General features: G+C 39.1%; 1 protein-coding gene across 4 annotated transcripts in view; it reads right to left on the reverse strand.

Moving 5' to 3' along the window:
- BEND7 (BEN domain containing 7) overlaps positions 1–25,154 on the reverse strand; it is a 46,189-nt gene that overhangs the window by 11,825 nt on the left and 9,210 nt on the right. For 3 of the 4 annotated variants that reach the window (XM_062596380.1, XM_062596289.1, XM_062596205.1), the window contains exons 3-7: positions 18,841–19,140; positions 13,056–13,178; positions 10,383–10,648; positions 5,880–6,105; positions 1,460–1,579 (exon numbers count right to left, since the gene is read on the reverse strand). In XM_062596380.1, the coding sequence (XP_062452364.1) occupies positions 1,460–1,579; positions 5,880–6,105; positions 10,383–10,648; positions 13,056–13,178; positions 18,841–19,140 (1,035 nt within the window). Of the gene's footprint in view, positions 1–1,459; positions 1,580–5,879; positions 6,106–10,382; positions 10,649–13,055; positions 13,179–18,840; positions 19,141–22,012; positions 22,177–25,154 lie in introns of those variants that run through there. The other variant, XM_062596462.1, reaches the window with a different exon arrangement.

The following is a 25,154-nucleotide window of genomic DNA, read 5'->3' on the forward strand; positions in this document are numbered from 1 at the left end:
CTCCCCCAATGCATACAAGAAACCCTTTTTAAGGCTGGTGCTTGTTGCTGCTCTGCTCAGGGAAGCTTACGCTTCTGCTAGTCTGTACCTTTTTCTCCACATTACTTCTCTCTTTTTTTTTTTTTTTTTTTTTCCTCCCAGTCTTACACTTTTCTCTCCTGGTATTAATTGAAACTGTGGATAACGATTTCAGATGCCAGTCTTGGTGTATGTTTCAGAGACACAGCTTTGGACAGAAAACACGGGCTCTCTGATTCAGAGAGAAGTGGTTTGTTCCTTTGCTGCGGTCTAGCTCATCCCTGCTTAGCCAGCTGGGCCACTGGAAACCTCTGGGGAGCCATCAGGTTTCTCATTCTTTAAACTAGCAGATATTAACAAGCACTTAATTGTAGTGAAGGACAGCAGGGAAGAGGGGAAAAGGCAGGCAGCTACATACAGTAAGAGTGAAGGAACATGTTTAAGGATAGCGGCACAGGTAATGCCCAAGAGTGTCAAATGCTGCATGGGTGAGATGGACAGGAAATCTCACCATGAGAAACCCTCGAGAAAACACTAGGAGGGGAAGCGTAAGTGAAGCCCTGTATAAAGGAAACCCCTTGTAGGATAGCAGGCATTAAGATGAGGAGGAGAATAGTTACGTTTATAAGGTAATTACATGTCTCCTGTACAGTGATACTGTCTTCTGATTCCCAAGATTTCTGCAGGGAATTTCGAGACTGCACATTGCTGCTCACAGCTGGAACTGGTCGTTCACAAGCAAAGCAATGCAGCTCCACGCTGTCAGCACAAAAGCTTAGCGCTGTGCCTTCACTGTGGAGCTAACTCTCTGCCAGGCGGGTCCGAGGTCCGAGCACGCACATTATGTGGCCCAAGCTGAGCAGCTTTACTGCAAATCTCTGCCTAAATATCTGTTACTCGCTGCTGGCATGCTCACTCCTATGCGTTGCTAAGACCTCAGAGGCACAAGCAGGGTTTTTTTCAGCTGCAGTGATGCCAATTCTTTCACGAGGAGTTGTGAGAAAACTTATCCATCCTTCCAGACCCATATGGTACAGAAGGAAAGGTGATTTAGGTTATGTCCTAACAGTAAAGTGAGTGGCTTATCATACAAAATAACAAAATTTAATGTCTTTAACCTACAGTCTTGGCTGGGAAAGCTACTTTCCATCAAATTTCATCAAACACTGGGAAGAAATTTTGGGTGCTCATGGAAAGTGGTTAGAGGCAACTACTGAGGAAAAAAAGTCTGATTTAACTTGGCTGCAAAGACACTTATTATTCCAAACAAAAGGAAATATTGCATTTAACATTTCAGTAGAAAATTGCTAAAAACTTAAGAGGTTCAATTTTCAAAGACTGTACATACACAACTCTAATTACAGCCAACAAGAAAATCACTTCCGTGGATAAAAAGGCGCTAAGACTTTAATTTTACATCTTATTCCTTATTAATACATACCTGAGCCTCTTTTTAATCGTCTTCTTGCCAGTTTAATTTGATCCTGAAGAATCTGGACCCAGTCCCTAGGACCAGGAAGTTTATCCACATGGTTAGCAGTGCAGTATTTTTCTGTAAAGACTGAAACAAAAAAATACCATCTTTTCTTAAATGTGCCACTGGAACTGAGAAAAGGAGGCAGAAGAGGATTAAAAAAAAAAACCCAAAAAACTTTACCAAAATACAACATTTAAATGGCCTAAGACAGTAAGAACAAGGTCTGACTCAGTGCCTTACATGTTTATTATTCAAAAGTCATGTTGGCATATAAACACCACAGTAATACCACAGTTACTACTTACCAAGCTTGTACTAGAGAAAATGTCTACACTTTTTGTCTTACATTCATGAATTTCACACACACACAAAAAAAAAAAATCTCAGAAAAATAGCAGTGTACTTTGAACACCAGCAGCAGTGTACTTTGAAAAGTAGCAGTGTACTTGCAGTCTCCAGATGTCACAGATACTTATAAATGATGCCTTACATATGATAAAAGCAGAGAAATGAAGATCTCCCAGTTATTCTATTTTCAGAATTGTTTCTAGTGCAACAAGAGCAAGCAAACTGAGGAAAAAAAATCAAGTCCTACCACGGCAGAAATCTACACAGTTATTACACTGCCAAACTAGATGAAATAGATTTTTTTAAAAAAGCTTTTTAAAAAAGCCATTCCTGAGAAAAATAAGTATCATTTAGGTCCAAATTTATATTTTGTAAACATAGTACATAGAAGATCAACACTGCTGTTTAAATCCATTCACAAAAGAAAATTCTGTGCCATACTTAGAGCAAACCTAACAATGTCCTACTGAAAATATGAAATTATAAATTGAGTGAAACTGATGCAATTGATTTTCATCATGCAACTGAGAGGTGTGTGAAAAGTAAACAAGAGCAGAAATAGAAAAAATATTACTGTTAGTATTGCTATCGTAGCCTTGGTCAGAGGTCTCAGAACCCAGTGTCCAATTATGACAGGCAAACAAAGAAAAAAAACGGTCCCAGCTCCAAGAATGTGCAATCTTTGAAAAGAAATGTCACACAAATGGTGTGAGGAAGCACTCAAGAAACAGTGACAACTTTGGTATTTTTAAACACACACGCTTTCGAAACAACTAGCTGATAGGTATAAAGGGTCCAAAAAGTAGTTGCACCCTCCAAATTCTTTACATTTTTGCAGCTTAAGAACACTTTCCTCTGCAATCTGCTTGGCAAGGACATAAGACCAACTGTCATGGTTTCCCAGAGAAGTTAGGTTAGCTCCAGACATTCCCAGTTTCTGATTTTCAACAACTACAGGATCTTTGGAGGTAGAAATAATCTCTCTCTTCTGAATTCACACAGTGCACACAATGGGAACCCGACCAATGCCTTACACCTCTACCTCCATAACGCAGCAGTAATCCACGTTTGTGACCAGGGTCTAGGAGGCAATCTGTGGCACAAGGCCATGTCCAGGCCACCTTGGAAGTACACCTACCTCTCTCTGCTGCCTGCACAGGAAACCAGGCTGGCGGCCGTGGAGAACAGATTCATTAACTCGCTCTTCTCTTAAATTAGTATCAATTAAAGTATATATCTTTGATTTTTTTTAAACATCCCTGTATCAATTTTTCTTGTTTGACAGTGTCATTCCCTTTCTTTTTCTCTCCTCAGTTCTGAGAGAAAGCCTGATGCGACTCGCAAGGGAAACCAATTACACAGGAAAACAACGGATTCAATGAGTACCACAGCATATCCAAGGTCAAAAGACAGAATTTCTCCCTAGCTAATCATCCTGTGGTAGAAGTGTTAAATTACTTGTAAAGATGGCAGTTAAAATGTTTTTAGTCAGGAAGAGTAATTTTCCAGCAAATAGTCTCTCCTTTAAGTTCTCTGCTAATTTCTGTTGTGAATGTAGCCTTTTCTCCACTTCTGTATCTCTGTTGTGGAGCAGGACTAATGTACTGCTAAAGAATATCTGGGTACGTGGTGGAGAAATATCCTAATGAAATAATACAAACAACATGATGTTGTTCTCATGGAGATTTCATACTGGCTCTGTCATTTCTCCGAATAAATGAAACCACAGTGTCCTACAGTCCAGCTCTTTGGATGAAATATGGGTGCTATTGGAGTCAGGCTGAGCAAAGACCAACACTGCATCAACCCTTGGCACCTTATTCCACCACAGCTTTCACAGATGGTCTCCTTTACGAAGCTAATGGAGATCATGTACTAGCACTTGGGCAATATTAGCAATGTCAATAAAGATCACTGTTACTGTTAGTACTGTACCACTGTACTAGTGGTACCTCATAGTACCATCACACATAAAAGTTAGCTGTTGAAGTTGAAACTTCCTCCTTTTCTTCCCCCAGGGTCAAGGGAAGTGGCTAAACAAAGTCTGCCAAAAACCCTGTAAGATGTATCAGGACTAAGATATGACAACAACACACACTTTATCAGAGAATCACACAGGTTGAAAGGGACTGCTGGAGGTCTCTATGTCCACACTCCTGCTTAAAGCAGGGCAACGAGATCATCCTGCTCAGGGCAATGTCCAGTTGAGTTCTGAATATCTCCAAGGATGGAGATCTCTCAGCCTCTCTGGGTCCTGTTCTAGTGTTTGACCACCGTCATGTTGAAAAGTTTTTCTTGATCTTGAGGTGAAGTTTTCCATGTTCTAGTTTGTGTCCCCTGCCACTTGTTTTATCTCTGTGCACCTCTGAGAAGAGTCTGACTCCGTCAGCAGCAAAGGTGCTTTCTAGCCAGCCAGGTTGCAGGCTCTCCTGCTGCACGAGGTTAGTCCACACCAGGTACTAGACTCTACATATGCCTTTGCTGAACTTCAAAGAGGTGCCTGCCAGCCCATTTTTCCTGCCTGTTAAAGTCTTTCTAAATGGCAGTCCTGCCCTCCAGCATACGGACCCCTCCACCATTTGCTCTCATCTGCAAGCTTGCCAAAAGGGCACTCTATGGCATCATCCAGGTTGCTGATGAAGATGTTAAATAGTATTGGCCTCGTTAGCGATCCCTGAGAGATGCTACTGGTAACAGAGTACCAGACAGACTTTGTACTGCTGATTACAACCCTTCAAGTCTGGTGGTCCAGTCAATTTTTCACCTACTTTATTTGTCCACTTATGTAATCCACAAATCATCAATTACGCAGTAAGGAGACTATGGAAGATTACGTCAAAGGCCTTGCTAAAGTCAAGAGCTCACTGCTCTCCCCTCACCCACAGGGCCAATCACCTCATCACAGAATGCACTTGACATATTCAGGCACAACTTGCCCTCAATAAAACCTTGTTGGCTGTTGTCAGTCACCTTTTTGTCTTTCATGTGCTTGGAAATAGCTGTCAAGAGCATTTGCTGACAACTCTCTGAAGAACTGAGGTGAGGCTGCCTGGCTTATAGCGACCCTCGATCCTCCCTGCCCTTCCTGAAGACGTGTCTTTTACCTTCCCCCATCACCACAACTTTTCAAAGATCATAGAGAGCAACCTCGCAATAGGAGTGACCAACTCCCACAATGTATATATCCATTCACTGCCACAGACTATGCTACCAGGCTTAGAGGGCATGCTTTACCATGAATACTGATGCAAAGAAGTATCTTAACCTTTTCCATGTCCTTTGTCGCTGGTTCTCTGCCTCCCCTTTTGCTGCCGATGTACTTACAGAAACTCTTCTCGTTGGCTTATATCTCCTAGGCTAAGCAATCTGTATCTCAGGACAAGTCCTGTGCCCTAAAGCAAGCTCTACTTTGCAACACAAACTGTCTTTCGATAAGGAGTATTTTTCCTGGTACATTAGATTTCAAACTAATACTATCCAGCTCTGAGACTCTGACCTAATACCAAATCTTCACATGTTCAGACCACAGAGTTTAATGGCAGACATGTTCTTCTGGAACCCTGGAAGACATGATCACTAGGAAAACGCACCCAGCACAGGATCCTTCAACTGATTAAGAAATTCACTCCCACAAGAGAAGGGGAAACACAGTCCTTATGAGTATCAAGCTCATCTTCTGCCCCAGTATAATCTTCCCAATCCAGCCACAAACTACTAACTATTTACAGAGCAGACACAGTTACATGTAGTTATGCTGTGATTATGTTTTCAAGATTTCTTTGCATCTCTGATATCTAAAAAAATGTTATTTTAAATGAACATTAAGATTCTAATCTTGGCTTCTGAAACTGGTATCACCAGCTTAAACTTTATATAAACTGTGCCTGTAGAAACTATTTTAAAAAGTAAATTAAAGGGAACAAATATAAGACTGCATATTTTAATATATCTAACACACATCAAAAATACTAACCCCTTATACTCTCCTTAGTTGAGAATGTATTCTAATAAAACATATGAAAAAGCAAGAACATACCTTTTATTGCACCCACAATATTTTGGTCTAGTCCTTTTCGGTTGTCATTAAGTCCTCTTTTTCTTTTGCCATTGGGTAAAGAGTTAGCCAAAGTCTTGTCATCAAAAAATGCACAGACCAGCTTCCTAAACAGCAGACTTCCTGAGCGAGTATAGTTTGATAATATAGAGTCCAGCTGAGATTTCGGCATGAAGACGTCAAAGCCTTCTGCAAGTTGCACTTCTGGCTACCAAAAGAGCACAAATGTTTTAATTCAAATAACATTCAAATGTGTTCTTTTACTTCAATCACGCATCTGGCAAGACTTTACAATCACTTAAATAATCAAACCGTGAGTCTTTTTCCAGCTATCGCTGCCTACTTCATTGAAATCAAAACCCATCAGTGAATAAGCACCTTAAAAGGCAAATCAAATAATCATACTCGTGTCTACCGACTGTAATAGTTAAGAATCACTGACATTATTTCTAGGTGTACAGCTAACAAAAAGGAAAGAGAAGAAATACCTTTCAATATTGGATAATAATTACAGGCTAGAGGATCATCCCAGAGCAACATTCCTACATAACGTTTTTGGACATTTATCTAACCATTTTATGGACTTGCTTCACTGCCAAATGATGCAAATGAGCATGCTTTGGAGCAGCCAGGCATTTCCAGGAAGGATGATGGCAGGGTTACCAGCACCTTCCACACATTTTCACAGAAGGGCTTCTAGTGCAACTACGGCTCATAGGAATAAAAGTAGATGATGAGTTAGATTGTCTCTATGGCCAGCGTTTGCTGATCAGTCTTATCTCCCGCCTTCTCATATCTGCCAAAATGCATCTTAAGAACGTGTTATATAAACAGCTTATTTTAGCACAAAACCCCTCAGTGGTAAATCACAGAGATTTATGCCACTGCCTGAAAGCAAGATGGAAGGGAAGAAGAGGAGAAAAATCATCTTCTATTTCCCTAGACTCATCTCAAGTACATTGTGGGCCAAGGCAGACAAAGGCCCTCAAGTAAGTCCCCTTACTGAGATATTTTTATTGCCCCTGTCCATACATATCAGAATTACATGAGCAATATTTACAGTAGTTTCTTGTATAATGACTGTGCCACATAACGCTTGCACAAGCTGTATGTGTGGAATAATTATATATTTAGAACGAAGATGCATCATGAAAAGACTAATTTTTCAGGATATTATCTGGAAGTAGGCAATGGGAAAAAAAACAGAAACAGTGGTCATGATGTAAGGAGGTAAGATAACATTACAGACTTGCTTTTACTAAGTTTTTTTTTTCCCTTAAGTAAAAAATACATCCACCAGTGAACAGCATAGGTGCATTTTCAAAGGTGTTTACAGAAGAGCAAATGCCATCTTGCATCAAATCACCTGCAAACTTCTTCAGTCTCCATAGAAGGAAGGGCTGCTAATCTCAGTAGGATTTGGCTGTGCCACTCTTTTTCCATGAATTTCCTAATCAATACCAGGAGAGCTACAGCAAGCAGAGTATTTTCAAAGCATATCCTGCCTTTGGGTATGCACGTTCATTGTGCCATACATACATAAAAAGCTGTAGATTACAGCGCTTTGAAAAGCCACGACGAAGAATCTTGAAATATACAGATACTAAAGAAAACCCCAAACAAAACGAAACAAAAAAAAAAACACATAAAAAGCACAAAAGATTTTCAGCTGGATCTGGATGAAAATGTTTTTTTTTTGGGGGGTGGTTTGTTTGTTTTGGGGGGATTTCTTTTGTTTTTAACCTTGAAAACTTTCAAAATGACTCGAGTCACGTTACTCTATTTGGCAATCTTCTGATGTAGGTAGGATTTTAGTATGTTACTTCTAAACTTTCTGGTGATGGAAAAGATTCTCAAGTTTAAAAAAACATAGCCCAAGTTTACAACTTGGGAAGAATATTACTTCACATTACTCAGAAAACCCAATGCAGCCATGCATAGTGTAGGATGAAGGTATCCTACACTATTTTGTTACTTCAGTCTTGGCCCTTCCTTAGCAGTCTAGCGTGAGTGTGATAAAAGCAGCACAACACAGACAAGCCGTTCTCACTTATACGATTGTAAAATATATCTGAAAACTCATCAGGTCACCAGCAGAGAGGAGTCAACCTTATTTTAGTTGCAACTTTATTTTTAACAAATGAAACAATTTGTGTATCAGTGAAATAATTTGATGTTAAAATGCTGATTCCTTCTTGCTTCCTTCAGTAGTAAATTATTCTTCGGTCAAAGACAATCAGTACCTAATTGAGCTTTATGATCACTTTGAATGTGATTTATCACAAGGAAAAACATTTGTTAGCAGATAATGATCACGGTATAAAGAACTGGTGGGTAACCTATTCGTGTACAATGATACAAGTATGACCTGAATGCCAAAAGCTTTTGCTGTACAGGCAGCAAATTAGATTTAATCCTAGACACTTCAGGATGTTACACCTACTAGAAATGCAAAGCCTTTCCCAGTTTACAAAAGTGTTATGTTATTGCACTAAAACAAACAGCAGAAACTTACCTAAGAGCAAGGGATCATTACATTTAAAAAGCAGGTTATTTGATTCACGGGCCAGATTAAGAATTGGTCCCACAGATCCAAATCAACACTTCTTCCATCTCCATGGATGGTATTTTTACATCTCAACAATTCCAAACTAATTCTACTAGTTTCAGTGATGTGGCCCTGCTTTTACATAAATGAAATGGAGATCAACTTAAAGAGGAAGAAAAGTGAAGAAAATAACAGTGGAAGCAGTAGTACTAGCATGGGTGTGATGCACAACACCCTACACACAACTCATACAATTCTAAAAAGAACATTCATTTATAGTGTTGCGTAAAATGTCTTTCGGTTTCTTTAGGCACTCAGACATATTGGTCATCAACATATTAGAGACACTTATGAATAAAGAGAAAAAGATAATATCACCATTCATTCTGAAAAAAAATATTACATTTAATCAACTCAAATTTTTAAGGTCATATTTTATTTTCACTGTTAGATACATCTATTTTCAGAACTCAACTGTTTTATTCCCAAAGACAAAACAAAATCAATTTGTTTAATCTTTGGGTTCTGACTGTAAATATATTCAACCAACTACTGTGGCAAACAGGCCAAAGCACAGAAGGGCAGATAAGAATCTGATTTATGAGCCACGTGTTTTCTTTGGGGGGGCTGATTTTTTTATTTTAAGTGCAAATTGGCACAGCCAAAGAATTACGTTCAGCAACGGAACGCATCCACAAAACCAAATTAAACTCATCGCAAGCGCAAAACTGTTCTCAAAACTATGTTTCAAGCTGTAAATAATGTCACAAACAAAGAAAAAGTATAAGCATTAATTACATTTTGGAGAAAAATTATGAATCCCTTCCCAAATCATTCCCTCAAACACTATTAACCATAATACTACAAGAGGGGAACCTCTGAAAAAGCATTAAGCTAGTTACTTCATATCACTGCAGACACTATGGCATGACACTGCAATCTAATTAGCGGTGTGGCTTGCATCTATATAACTGAATTATCATGACTGCTCTTTTTTATTGTTAGTTCTCACTTCCAGAAAGGTAAAACATTATCTGCAGCATTGTTTTCATTTACACTCATTGATACAGAATTTAATTATGTTTTTCTTGTTTTTTTTTTTTGTTTTTTTTTTTGTTTTTTTTTTTAATAAAACTCACAGTGCTTGGGAAAGAAAAACCTGCCTTCTGAAAATTAAAAATGTATTAGAGAAACTAATGATCAGCCTACTCATCAGTGAATTGGTCAGAAGACACTATTTCGTCATCAAACAAAGCCAATCAGCCACCGGTTACATGAAATTTCTATCATGTTCTGTGAATCAAGAAAATATACTTACTGCAATTTTGCATGTGACAAGTACCTATTTTAAAGGCAGCAAATTTTGGCCCCCCTTAGTTACACAGACATCATCGACAGTGTCAAGGCCCTTACCGGCAACCACAGCCATGAACGCTAAATCATCCAATTCAGCACAGACTTGGCTACAAAGTTTATGGAGGTGAGGAGTCCCAGGAAGCCAGTGGGACCAGTCAGGCATGAAATGAAGCACATAAATGCATCTTGGCAGGATAAGGGCATATGTGTGGACTATACGCATTAATCAGCAAATGACAGGGTTGTGAATCGTTTATACACGCAACACTTTCCACAGCTCCCAATCTCACGGTGGCTCTTGGCAACAAGACAGACGAAGAGCAACAAGTTTCCACTGCAAGCTCAAACAACAGGGAGCCTTGAATTCAAGAGAACTACGTGCTCATGGAAGTGGAAAAAAAACAACGTTGTAATCAGCTCTCCCCAGGTCTATATCTACTATCTCCATCCAAATCCACTCAAGTTTTGCTTGTTTATTTTAACAAGAGGAAACACGTGGCAAGCTGACACGAGTACTAATTCTCCTGAACTAGTCAGTGCTTTAAAAACCTGTCATCCCATGTATCAAAATATTTACTTACATCTGATGAAGCTGATTCAAGGATAATTCCAAATCCTGAAACAGGGGTCTCTGGTTTTAGGGAAGGCTCAACTGCATGCAGACTTGGCCGTTCAGAGTTTGCCAAAAGCTTTTTTTCATTCTCTGCAGTGTTGGGTTTCCTATTCACGGTAATCGGTTCAACAGTTTTGAGGGGCAGTTTTTTCTTTTTATTTCTCTTTCTTGATATTGTCGACTTTTGTGCACAAATCAGAGGAATAGGAGGCTGCTGTCTATTTTGAGTCCCAACTGAATGAAAGCAATAAATTAAATTTATAGACAAAAAGACACACGTATAACCACACAGACGCACCATTAAACTACTGACATGCTGAACTCATCTTCTGGATAAATGATACCGTATTCACTGCTGTTTGTGCATGTGAAACAGTTACATTTTATCACCTTTGCATAATTTTCCAATCTGTACAATGGGGATAATGACACTGAGCTCCACCATGAGCAGTTTTAAGAGGTATGATGAATAGTGTTTTATGAAAATTAGGAGTATGCGGCTCTTTTGCCTAGTGACCACTGGATGGTTGGTGACATGAAGGACTTAAGCAATGATTAATTTGTATACCTTCTTGAATGACTGAGGATCTCATTGTCTTTGAGCATCTTTTACTGATAAAATAAGATAACACAAGTGCTAATCCAATTACAGTTATTTTCTGAATGTAGTCACTAAGTTAATTAGCTCAGCAAGAACATTTTAAGTACCATTATGTCAAGAATGAGTGAAAAATACTATTCAACAGTTTAATGTCTACAAAAAAGTAACCCAAACTCATATATTAGTTTTTGTTTGTATAGAGAAACTGAGAGACCTTATTTTATACTCATATTAATATTTTGCATTTTTCAGGATCCAGCAACATTTGTGCAAATTAAAGCACCAATTCTGAACTTGTATCAGTGTTAGTGAGTCCTCAAGCAGAATCTTACGCAAATACATGGATCTGTACATGCAGATTAGTTGACAAGATCAAGGTTAGAAAGAAAAAAAAAATCCAAGTATCTTTGTTTTGCCACACGCAATTCAAGCTACAAATGAACTACAAATGGTCCTAGTCTACAAAGCTCTGGAAAAAACAAATACCATGATGCTGTTTATTGAATGATTTATGAGATACTTTATCTTTTGTGGGGATATAAAATGTTATAATTTATAGTTTGTCATTCAGACAGAAGGGTGCCTGAATATCAAAATAAGTTATTACACTTCCACTTACATGTTTATATTTTAGGTTCTTTTCTTTTGGCAAAAAAAAGTCAAACTTTTTTTTCTCTGCATACCAGAAAATATTAACTATTCCCAGGCCTATTTCATCAAGACACTCATTAACTAACAAGGTATTTATACTGTAGGTATATAATAAATAAGAAATGTTCCTGCTATTGAGGAGCCAGCTCCTCTGGCATAAACTCCAGTCCTGTATCTCTTATCCACAAGCCATTTTTAATCATGCACATAATTTAAATGACATCAGTGAGATTGTGTAAAGAATTCCTTGTCCAGGCAGGATTGTAAAATTGTGCCTTCACGTACTTCTTCATAAACCAATGACTTTTAGAAAAGCGTATTTACTTGTATTGTATTACAAAACTTGTCTGATCTTTTCCTTAGCTCACCCAAGCGCTATACACAGTGGACACAATTAGCTTAGTCACCCCCTCACTCCACCCATATTTCATGTAATTCCTCAACACTCCCTTTTCTTACAGAGGTCTCATCCAGTGACTCTAGGGGAAAAACCTCCATGGCTCCACCCTGCCCCAGTCACGATGGACAGGGAACTCAGCCTACTGACAAAATCTATGACTCCAAGTCCCCATTCATATTAACACTAATTTTTAATGAAGCACAGCGGCTGCAGCTTCATGGCAGCCTCCAATGACATACCTAACTGCTGGCTGCCATGGTCTCATCATCTTGCTGGCTCTAGTGCTCTTCTGGCTCTGCTCTGTTCTGTGTCAGCTCCTAACCTAGCGGAAAACTATCCTCATTAGTTCTCCCAAACAACGAACAGATATCTGCTAGTTCAGCCAGTAGAAACAGCTTAACAGAGGGACTGGGGAAGCAGCCCAAAGAAGGGTACAGGCCACTGCATGCAACACCTAGCTCAGTTTGGCTGTGTGGAGCCATAACCTGAAAGGTCTTTGAATGGAAAGTGGGCCTTGCAAGTCCCACTTGCAAATAGGCCCCCGAATTAGTTTTTCCTTCTAAGATCAGTGAACTGGGTGATAACAGCTGAAGTCGGATTTTGTGCATCTGAATGAACACACCAATAAAACAGGAACTAAAGGTGGTTATGGCATATTAACTTGCCCACACAACTCCCATTACTTAACTACATTAAGTAATGCAGAGTTAAGAGTACTTAACGACATTACAGCCTTTTATTTAATTTAATCTTAAAAGACTCTTACAAGATAATATCCCATGTTGCAGGTGAGGAGCTGAGGCCCAGAGGATTAAAAATTACATTTCCAAAAGAGCCCATGAAAATTTGACTTTGAGTGGCATGTCAAGAAAGCAGGCAACAAACAAGGTTCTCCTGAGTTTCCAGACAGACTTCTAGCTCATCTGACCATTCTTCCTAAAACCAGGATGCTAATCATGGATATGCGAGTGTCGGACTGATCATTGTACCTGCTTGAATCTGCATCAATTTCCTCATGGTCTTGAGTTCTTGAAGAATAGCCTGTAGAGTTGACTGGCAATTACAAGTACAGCAGTTTGGTCCAAATGATGAATTCATCATTGGAATTTCTCCTGAAAAAGAGAGCAATGAAATGGGGGACAAATGAGGTAACCCACACAAGAACACACAAAACAAACAAAAATTGCCATCAGGAATCTGAACGTAGCTTCAATACACACAATCATGAAATTAGATCCAAAGCAAGAAAGCAAGTAATTTTCAACATCCTCACTTTTAAGAGGAAGAGGCCAGGAGGTTTTATCCAATTACCAGTATATGCAATTACATACACTAGGTGATGTGATGCTACATGGGCTGGAGAAGACTGCACAAAGTGTGAATACAATGCACTCTTCACAGCAGGGCTCACTATTGTGAGGCTAGTTCATCTAGAATAACAATAGCACGAAACCTCATTATAAACACAGTCACTTTATCACACACAAAAAAGCCCGTCTCCCAGAACAGCCTTACAAAGAATGAAGAGCAGTCTGCGTAATAAAGGTTTATACTGAACATTAAACGAGGGTCTAAAAATTTTTAAATTGCTTGAATACTACATGTGACTCTTTATCACGTGAAGAATTGAGAATGAAAACAAAGTCCTCTATTCAGAGAGTAGAAAAAACAGAATGGAAAAGAACTACCCGAAGGAAAGCTTTCAAACCTTTTCTTCTGTTTGCTTATGTGGAATTGTTTTCTACGGCAAGCTTTCTAAAACTGTGATCTACTAGAAGGGTTTTCCATAGCTTCTCTTTGAGGACCAACGTAGTAGTTCAACAGATTCTCCTTTTTTAGTAATTTATTCTAGTATTTAACTGAACTTACATACCTTTATTTCTATCCCTTTGCAATCCTTTTACTATGGCCTTGCTTTCCAGAAGTTTTACATTGAAGACCTTGAATGAGGATAGGCTGTAACAGTTCAGAGATTTCATGGTTTGCCTCAATAGCTGTATCCTGTCCTTTAAATTAAAGTAACCGTATTCCTAGCCTTAGTTCTACAAATACAAATTATGAAGTACAACAAAACACCTAGTGGTATCTGCTTGAAGCTGAGGCCAGATAAGCAGCACTCCATTAATTTAAAAATGTGCTCAGAGTCATTTTATTGCTTTCCTAGTTCTTCCGGTGCGTTTCTCCATCCTCAGAACTCCCTTCCCAAGTACCTGTTCTCCACCTCCTTCCATTCAGTCCTTCAGATCTTAGGCAACATATATCAGACTTCAGAAAATTGGTAGCCATTCTCCCAAGAGTGAGTTACTTGTGAAACTAAACTGATGTGTTACTTAAAGATTGCTTATATCTCCTAGGTATCAGTCTCCTCCTTTTCTCAGGCATTTAGACTGTTCCCACTAATGCAATTAAAAATACTGGTATTTTAAAACATCATCTGTGACATAAGCTATTCATGAAGGACTATTACATCAGAATCTCTGCAAAGCAACAAACTTGAATGTGACAGATCCATTGGCTTCTTCAAGGTTTCAGATGTGACTTTCCTTTGCTTACTTTTTTAAAAAAAGAAAAAAAATGGAAAAGAGGCTGAGCACCTCATATTAAAATAAAAACAGGTTACTGACTCAGTACGACTCTGCTAGTTTGATTTCATCCTCCCTTTGTACATTGTCTACTCACACTGGATTTTATCTTTGCAATGGACCACAAAGTGGCTAGCCTGTTGTTAAAGGTATATAGGGAAAACAAAACAAAACAAAACCTAAGACCAATCTTTAGCCTTGCAGCAAATTAGTCAAGAGTCCCTAAACTTGGCTCCACCAATACCCTTTACTTATGCATGAAATACAGACTTCTGAAATAGACGAGGTTCAAGGCTACTTTCAAATTCAATAGCATGAGCACACATCCTTGTCTTTTAGGAAGACAAACAGCTATCCCAGAAACATCATATCTGTTTCTCACAGACACGGAAGCCTAGAAAATGTGGAGAGTTTTAATAATAAGAGAAATATATAGCAAGAAAATCCTGAACATCCCTTCCTCTGGGCACTCCAGTGCTTTCTCTGTTCTCTGTATTGTTTTCAAATAATAAGTGTTGTAGGATGAGGCCTGTCCTCTCTGTTGGTCAGAATCCAGCATTTTAGTTAGCAAATAATATCTGAAAGACTATAGCAGGGGATAGCGCTGTTGACTTTTGGTTTCTTTTTAACAAAGACTCTACATTGTGATGAATTACATGTAAAAACTTCCATCAGTAAATACCTGTACATCTTTCCTGCTGCAATATAATGCATTCCTAATGAAACCATGCAGGCACTCGAGCTCCTGATGGAAAACCAAGGGGTCTATTTTCCCATTGAGGCATGGGGATTTACATTATAATCCCCATTAGCATTGATAGAAATTACTCGTGTAAATCTACCATAGGTACTGGAAATGGGAAAAGAGACCACCAATATTTCAAATCAAAGCAGGGTTCTACAGACTTCATTCATATTCATGAAGGTTTTTTATTTTACTTCTATCCTCCCTCTTCTGATCAGTTACTGTGATGTAAGAAACATCTTGTAGAGTGTTTTCAGTCATTGTTTCAAGTACTATCTTTATCATTTTTAGAGGACAAAAAGCAACCCTTTTCAACTTGTTATAAATCAATTTTTAATTTTAAAAAGAGAACAGACTTCTTATTTTTATGAAGGAGTCTTTAAAGAGCCATCTCCCTCCTTTTGGAAGCTAGCCAGCATGTGAATTTGATACTGGTTTGCATGATGAAGAGAAGATGACACAAATACAATAGTTGCTTTCCCTGTGCGAGCAACCAAGTAGCCCAGGACAGTGGTTCTTGCAGATGGATCTGCTGAGGGTAAATTCCACCTGCTGTAACACTGCTACAAGTTTGCATCTGAAAAGCGTGCAAGTGCAATCCATCCAGAACAGCCCTGGCATGACCAAGAAGCTGTTCAGCTGCTGCATCACTGCCACAGTTACTACAGAACACAAGCAATGAAATGAAAGTATTTAAGATCCAGGTTCTACGAGTTTGATGACTAACTAGCTAGTCTCAAACTCTAGGCAGGCTTGGTGATCACTGTAACCTCACAGGCTTCCACTTAAATCAGTGGGTCACAGACACCTACTTAACATCCCGACTTGCAAAACTGCTGTCTTAAATTCAATTTGGAATAAATCATTGTGCTTTTAAATACGTTTCTACTCTTTCCCCTATCTCCCCTCATTTCTCCTTTTCTTTCTTAGGCTATTCTTACCAATACCTTATTCACCACTGCCTGCTCTACCAGCATCTATTAAACAGAAAAATGATCTTCCACTCATTCCAGCCTTTCCCTGATACACCTTCACCATGCAGGTAGGTAACTATGCTGGGCAGATGCCTACCATACCCTTCAGACTTGAGTAATTCAGACAGCCAGGTACTTACGTCTGCCAGACCCTAGCTTCCTAAACAAGGTCTGTACAATGGACAGAAACAGCTTGCAGACTCAGACCACCTGCTACAGGTGCCTGAACATCTCTCTAATGATGACCTATAAAATAAGCCTCTGGGCTATCAGGCCTGTCTAAACTGTTTTGCTCACAGAAGTTTAAACACCTCCATAAGTGAGTACCAAGAATCAGTATCTCTCTTGATGCATAGTTCAGCATTATCAGATTTTTAAGGACTTTGTCCTCTGAATGGCACCCAAAATCCTGAGTTACATACTGAGGCCCCCAATACAAAGGATGTGGAAAATGAAGCGCACGAGGCTTCTCTAGAGCTGTATGCTGGGCGAGAAGTGGCTTAGAGCGTGTGTGCAGCACAGAGGTGCATCAACAATTCTCATTCACCAGATAACAGAACCAAAGCAGCAAGACTGTCCAGCAGGATCCAGAACATCTTACTGAAGACACCCGTAGTCTTGCTCTCAAAGAGCCACACAGGTTGCCTTTTCAACCATGGCCAGAGGAGAGGGCCCACACCTTCCTTTATGTAATAGCCTAAAGATTGCATTCCTTTCTGCAGCAGAGCAGCTGCAGAGGGAGGTGTGGAAGGTGCCTCCACCCAGGCTCACCCTGGTGCACTTCCCTGAGAGATAGGCAATTTGGGCACTGATTCTGTCGTGCTGAGGAGGCCACTCAACCCAAGTCCTCAGCTTTCTTGGAGACTGTTCTAGCCTCTGGGATATTTACAAATCAGACAAACCCTTGCTCCTTGTACAGAAAATTAGAGAGAGGACATTTTATTGCAGAGGGGCCCAATTCTGTCAACACGTTTTGGCTCACATGCTGAATCAGGCCCCTAAGGGGAAATAGGTGCTGCTCCACCTACTTTCTGGATCCAGGAACTAGACACCTAAGCTGTGCAGGCTTGGGCATTTCTGTGCATGCAGAGAACTGTCCCTGCAGGTGCCTAGGCCAAAGAGGAAGATGTGCAGTGAATTTCAGGTCCTTCCACATTTAGAAGGTTGCTAAGGTGGCATTTTGAGAACATATCTTTTTTTCAGCTTTGATGCTAAAACTTTAATAATGCTAAATCCACCCAAGTGTCTTCCTCTCTCCTCTAGATCTGCTTCTAAATTACTGCATATCTTTAAAAAGCTGAACTATTTTTGGTATTATAAAATGAATAAAACTAGCATAGCTATGAAATGAGTTACTGCAACATCTTTCTCTAGGTCACCCAATACAGCTGTGCGAATCATTGTCTATACAGGGAAACAGTCAATCCTGTGAAACCTATGACTGTAAGCTTTTTAGTGCAAGGATTGTACTTCCTCCTGTAAAGTACAGAGATTATATATATATATATATATATATATATATATATATATATATATATATATGTATTTTGCATCGGTTAAAAGCAACGAGGGCATGTGTGCTTTTCGATAAGGACACATAGCAGACATCTCCATACAGTACAGAAATACCTTTGGAACCTATTGGAAATTGGTAATGTTTTTAGATATAATCTCGCAACTTGTAATTTTCAAGATGATAGAATGGAGGTACTCCTTTAACATAAACAAAAGAAAAAAAACCCAGACCCTTGAAGTTTAGAGTTGAACACTGGGAGCAAGCACTTTCTGAACTGAATTTAGAGTATCAAGGAAAATCTTCAGAAGACCAGCAGTAAAATCTCCATTCATTGGGACTTAAAGTAATAGGGGGAAAACATTTAAAGGGCATATTACCATCTACTTTGGAGTATAATTCTCCACTAGAACAAAATGGACTGCACCCTAGTACATGTTATTCGTAACTAGATTCTATCACATCTTTTCTCCAATAGTCCCTTCAGAATAAAAGTCTAGGGCAACACTTGGATTTTGTACTTGAAGTTAAGTAGTCAGTTATAAGCCTGATGCTCTCATCTCACAGAAGTCAGCAAAATCCTGCTCCACAAGTGGTGTCACAAGAGTACTATGTTACTCACTGCAAAAAGAAGTAGTAGCATATAATTAGCTGTGGATTTAGTAACAATGGCAAAAGCTGCTTTAATAAGTCTATGTAGAATTTAAGTCCATATAACAGTTCTGAGTAATTTTGTTCTCTCACCAGAAATCCGTTGTAAAACCTAAGACAGATGGTAGCAGAATGCACTGTGCCCACTTTCGCACCTTTCCAAAGTGATAACTATGTGCTCATTTTGTAGTCTCCGAACTATAACTGATTTCAGTGCAGTGGTACAATAAATCATTGGAACAAAGGCAGAAATTTAGTACAGTACAAGAAAAAGAAGGTACTATTCTCAGTATCTAATGTAGATCATACCATTGGATGCCACGGTTCGTGTCTGATTTTGGAACGTTTTAGATCGAGTTCCATATTGCCCTGAAAAATGGCTAGCCTGGGGCGGTAATTCGTTCCATGCACCACTCTGTGAAGAATGAAGGCTTGTCTGGGACTCTGCAGGGGGATTCAGGCGCTGGGCCCAGGCTAAGTCTAAATCCTGGGGCTCCTCCTTCAGTTTTTCTCCTTCTTTGCCAACTCGCTGATAGATTCTTCCAGTGCTGTCATTCAGTAATCTTCTCATCCCTGTAATTTGTTTTTTAATTTCCCGGCTTTCATCTCCTAATGAAAACAGAGCCACAGTTATCACTGTAAATTAGCAAAAACGGTAATGGGTAGAGATTACTGATTTTAGATGCCAATAAGAGTTTCTAGCTGTTGGAATAGGAAATAAATAAATAAAGAAGAAAAAGAAAAGACATGGTTGAGTGGTAGTTAGTAAGTACTAGGCTGTACTTTAACACTGCAATAGTTGAGCTCTCTCATGGTTAAAAGACCTGCTGAACTTGGCTTTTTTAATGCTATTTCTGAAGCTTTGATGAGCAAGATTATTTTTCTCCAAAAGGAAATAGTAACTAGAGCAGTTTCAAATAAATTGCCCTTTTAAAAGACTGATCCTATTCAGGCACTGACATCAGTGGATGTTTTCTAAGTAAAGCCCAAAGGATCAGACTCTTTATATATCAGCTTGCTATATGTTTAAGGATATATATTAAAAAGGAAACAAAAAATATACACACACAGGGAAAAAAAAAAAAAAAAAAAAAAAAAAAACTCAAACCCCACAAAAAACACCACTCCACGCACACAGAGCAACATAGCATCTATTGATTCTAATGGAACAAGATCAGTTCCTTAGTCTGCAGAATTTAATAATACTGGATTATACAGGAAAAAATTAAAAAGCAGCTAATACATGTATAACTGAATATAGCCTAACTGCCGAATATCTTTAAAGTGTAGATTATGAAAGCAAAAAGAAAATATATACAAGAAAAATGTGACCGTTTCAAATAAATTCAGCACATTTAAATAATAATGATTACATACTTTAATACTCTTGGCACCATTTAAGTATTAATTTTATGTATGAAACTGCTCATTGCACAATGAATATATATGTTTTGGGCAGATAGCAGCTATTTCGCTCGTTAAAGCATGCATTACATTTTACTAGTAATAAGGAAGTATTCATAACCACATCTGAAATAAGCAGCTTCTATTTTTTTATTGTTAATAGAAAAACAAAACATCCTCAGCAAACGGAATAATGAAGATCAAGAAACTGATGAATCAACCTCCTTTTATAATACACTTAATACTACTTGGTATCCTCTAATGAACTTACAGTCTCACTTCCCAAAATAAACCTGTATTTTTGGAAAAACATGCGTGCAAAGGAAATTTCAGAGGGAAAAAAGCACGACAATACCTTGTTGAATCAGGGCGATCGCCTGTTGAGTGTTCAAAAGCACGCAGAACGCCTGGCTTTGCAACAGTTTTATCAATTTTAGGCACAGGAATAGCGCTGCTGACTTCAGTGAATGCTTCGATAACTGGCTAAAACCACTTTTTTTTTTTTTCCCCCCCCTCGGTGCCGTGAGGATGCTTTGCTCCAGGAGGCGAGCTGCGGGACGCGAGCAGGCCGGCGCTGAGCCGGTGCGGCTCCCGTGCGACCCGGCGCGCCGGCAGCCTGGGCCAGCTCCGCTTCCCTTTGGGGAAACGCCAGCTGGCTCCGGCTCACTCCAACCCAGCGCTCAGAGTGGGCGGCTAGCGAGAAAGCTTCCCGGCCAAACTTCGGAAATATTTGTCAACCCAGAACGACGGTTTCCACTCTAGCTTAAGCAGCCAGAAAAAGCCATTTGCAAGGAGGAGCTGAATGCCATATTTATTTTGCTGTTTCGTCTGAAGGTGATCGAGTGAGTCAGTGCGAGTGTAGAGGGGTGTTAATCAACAAACCACAGCCCCAATTCCTTTCTCTTTAAAATTGCACTTTTTAGACCCAGTCCACTGTGCTGTTGAGTGTTTGCAATTCCCACCCTGGATGGGAATCTAGAGTCCTCAGAACACCATGAAGATTACCTTTTTTGCTTCTACATAGTAGTACTTGACAAGAAGGTTCTTGCCCCATATCTGAGCTCCAAACACTCACATGGTACAAAAAAAAAAAAAAAAAAAAAAAAAAAAAAAAAAAAAAAACGGAACAACCCTCATCATCATTGCACTCAGCAGTACACTGGGTACTCACAGTTTTATGTTAACGATTCATATTTGTATATAACAGCAGTATTATTATGAATATGAACACAGCTTCCCGTCCACCTTCTCCTATCAGGTTTAGTGGCTGAATGCTACAGGGGCTGGTCAGGTGACACTTTGTTTAAAAGATTGAATTTCCCTTACCCAATTACATAAAATATTAAAGTTAACCAAGTTTCTTTGACCTTGATGCTGGTCCCCTGCTCCTCCACACAGTGATCTTTCTGTATATTGGCAGGAGGGCACTGTTCTCCAAATAGAATATACTACGTTACATTACAACAGCCCCGAGCTTGCAGAGAGTCCTCTGCAAGCTCATCTTTGCATCCAGGTAGCTTCTTACTTACAACAGGGACATTACTGCTGAACCTACAAAATATATCTTGTCTTGCAATGAAGGTCTTCAAACACGCAGGCCGGGCAAACTCCAACTTCAGTTTGAGTTTATCGCCTCATAGGACCTTTTCACATTTTCAGGCCTTTAATTTGTAACAGCCCAGCTACAATGACAGTCCGCCTGACGCGAAGAGGACTGTGTAACTTGATGTTACACCACCCGCCAGAATCTGTGGGCAGTCTGGAACAGTAACAAGTCTCACTTTTTGCTCTTTACTTGCCTAATTTGGCTACGAGCTTTACAGCCCAATGACAGCATTTTGCTATCAGCTATTCTACTGTTGCTCATTTTCACAGATAATAAGCAGGTAATTTAAAAACTAAAAAGGAAGACAGAGCACAGAGAAAAAGCAAATGGCATAAGCTACCACGTCCTAAGGAAGAGCCAGCCTCCCTTTCCGAATGCTGAACAGGATAATAAAGCACCATAAAAAAAAAAAAGGGAAGTTTATTACATAAAAATCTGCATTACATATCTCTGAAAAGACTCCTGAGATACCTGTTGTGAACTGAGCGGAGTAGTATTTGGAAGACATATCCAAGATCATCTACCAGAATTGAAAATACAATCTCTTTTCTGGACTTTCACACCACCACTTCAGGGTACGTATTCCGGTCTTTGCCTGGAGGGCACAGGCTGAATGAACATGCAGCAGGATTCCCTGTTGCTCCTAGGAGAAGGGGTTGCCTCCAGCCAGTAAACTACAAGACAGATTTTGCCATTTTAATTTCTGTTATAATCCCTTTGGTTTTATTTGGAAGCAATAAACTTACTTGCAAAGTACTACTCAGAAAAGATAAGCTGCCAAACTGCAGCCCTATTTAGAAGCTTTCATGTGAGATAATGATAAATAGTTAAAGCAAAAAAAATTAATAGCTTTTTTTAATTACTGTTGTAATTGTTTCTGTGATGGTCTCTCATATAGAATCTAATCTTTCACAAGGCCTGACTGTAATCTTACAACAGCAAAAGGCAAAACAAAACCTCTTCATAAATACTACATCAAATACTCAGAAAAAGTAAATACTTCAAAATGAATTTTAAACTCTTTCCTTACTGAAAGTATGTGCACAGTATTATAACTTACTGCTTTGAAAGTTTTAAAAATGTTAACAATTAAAAATGCAAAAATTAAAACCAGAATTGCCCTAAAAAGAATTAGCATCCAGGTGTTAAGTACACAACTCTATGAACTGCAGAACTGCATTAGCAACTTTGGTTAATGAAATATCATTGATAATTCAGTAATTCAAATCTTAGCTCCTAGATGCATCAACATCTTTTCAATATTACGCTTATTAAACTTAATGTAAATATGGCACACTGCCTACCATGTACTTTTCCAAGTAATTTAATTGTCAAAATATCATCATAATGCTACAAAGAATTCTACAATTATATGCATCCACATCCATGTGTTAAAAAAGTAACTACTGCAATATGAAGTAAGTGACAATCAAACACATAATTAATGCACATATTGGGCAGTGTACGTACGTGTGAATAGAGAAATATTTGATATTTTCTTCCTTTGATTTGTGTAAATAAATAACCTTAATTGGAAAATACTGGGCCACGGTATTTATTTACTTCCTTATTTTTAACATTTCTGGGAAACATTTTGGGAAACATGTATGAGTAGCTCACTTTTTTGGAAGTCTGATTTTCTACGAATTAGCGTCTCATTCTGTGTTCTGTTGTGCCTTGTTAGATGCAACTTTTAAGAAAACTTTTCCTTTCTTGGCTACACAAATAAGCCTTCTTATTCTATCAAGCTGCCTTCTGAAGGAACTTTGTATCTCATAGATTTCTTCCTCTGTGTCAAACCAGGCTGACATTGGTGAGCAAGTTCAGGAGTTATTAAGAGGGCGGGAACCACAGCCACAGACAGCTAGACAAACACACGTGATGCGACAACATCAGCCTGACCTGTAAGGAAACAAGACTAGAGAAGGGAGAAAAACTAAGTGCATGCGGTTTGAGAGTTTTGTTGGCTCAAGAGAAGTTGCGACAGAGCATGCAGGTTATATCAAACATGAAATACCAGTCCATTAGACACCGCTTGAACGCTGCCTTTCCTGGAATAGGGCCAGCAAAATTCAGCTGCTGGGCTTGAAAAATTTACAAGGGCTAATTCAGAGCACTTCAGGGAATTGGGGAGGCCATTCGCAAGCACGGTGCACTTCTTCAATGCACAGCCTAACCAAAACAGCTCAGCAATGGTCTCGCGCTATTCAGGTACTTGCTTAAAGAACAACGGAGAGTTATCTCAGAAGAGTGTTAGGCATCCCTTCTCTGCAAAAACTATATCCACATCAAATCATAACTTTCCCAGCTCAGCCATTTTTGCCTCTATCTTCTACTGTACAGTGGTTCTGAGACCAGGAAACCATAAAGGTCAGCACGGGGAGCCACATGCATGTTTCTCTACCAGATCAGAGGTTTCCCAAATCAAACGGCAAGTTGTTGCGACTGTTCTGTAGCTAATTTGAATTGGGCATTCACGTAGCTAAATTGATACAATAAGCACACATTTCTCAAATAAGTGATCCCTGGTCTTTGAGCCCATAGAAGAACCTATATTGAACAAGTAACATCGGCAACATCACTCTTGGCAAATTAAAAACTCAAAACTCAAGTCAACACGGAGAGCAGTGATCATGGACGATGTCACAGGGTCATATAAGCAACGAATTACGACCTAGAGAATTTCACTCCTCAAGCAGACATTTAGGGATATTTAAACAGTCTTACTTGAGGCATCTTACCAGTGCTCAAAAATGCCATTTAAAATCACTTACCTTTCTTCATGTCACTGCACAAAGCACTAGAGATCCTGCTTTGAGATATGCTGGATCACCCTCAAATTAGATTCCCTCACTCACCACCCCAAAATCTAAGCATGAAAGTACGTGGATCGATTGATATCCATGCCTACTACAAGACCTGCAAAGTTAATGAATGTCGCAAACATTAATATAATCAAAGCAATTTACAGAATCAAACCCAGGATCAAACCCTGCATGATTAATCAGACCACAGGTCAGTCCAACCACCACCACAATAAAAGTACTCTTCTGAAGAGCTTGGTGGAACAGTTTCAGACTTCTAGATGTGATCATGTTGCATGTTTCTAAGTTACACACTTCAAAGCCACAGTGCAACAACTAAATCACTCAGGCAACTGCAAGTGAACAACTACTCAATAAATACGTATAGTAATGGCATCATATAACTAAAAAGGAATAGAAAAAAAGAGAAAGAGATGCAATAACTTCCCCCACTTCTTTGACATATCCTAGGCCAAGATTAAGAAGAGTCCACTTCAGTCCCAAAGGGAAATGTTTTACAAAGTTGGATCATTTGGAAACACAAACACACACACATATATATGCAGTTTTAATTATAGAAGCTATTATTGCAACAGTCATTCTGGGGACATAATTCTATTAAAAGTAACAAGTAACTTCAGACTTACGTTAAGTCAACTTTTTCTCTATGAATAAATTGCAAAGGATATTATGCCTGGGACAGAATAAATTCTTGGAATTACTGAGTAACTTATGCATCATTCCCCTGTTCCAAGAACACATTACTTATTTTATCATGACATAGTAAAGTTATTAATCTGCTGCCTTCC

The sequence above is a fragment of the Rhea pennata genome, chromosome 1 (assembly GCF_028389875.1).
Source record: "Rhea pennata isolate bPtePen1 chromosome 1, bPtePen1.pri, whole genome shotgun sequence".
NCBI lineage: Eukaryota > Metazoa > Chordata > Aves > Rheiformes > Rheidae > Rhea > Rhea pennata.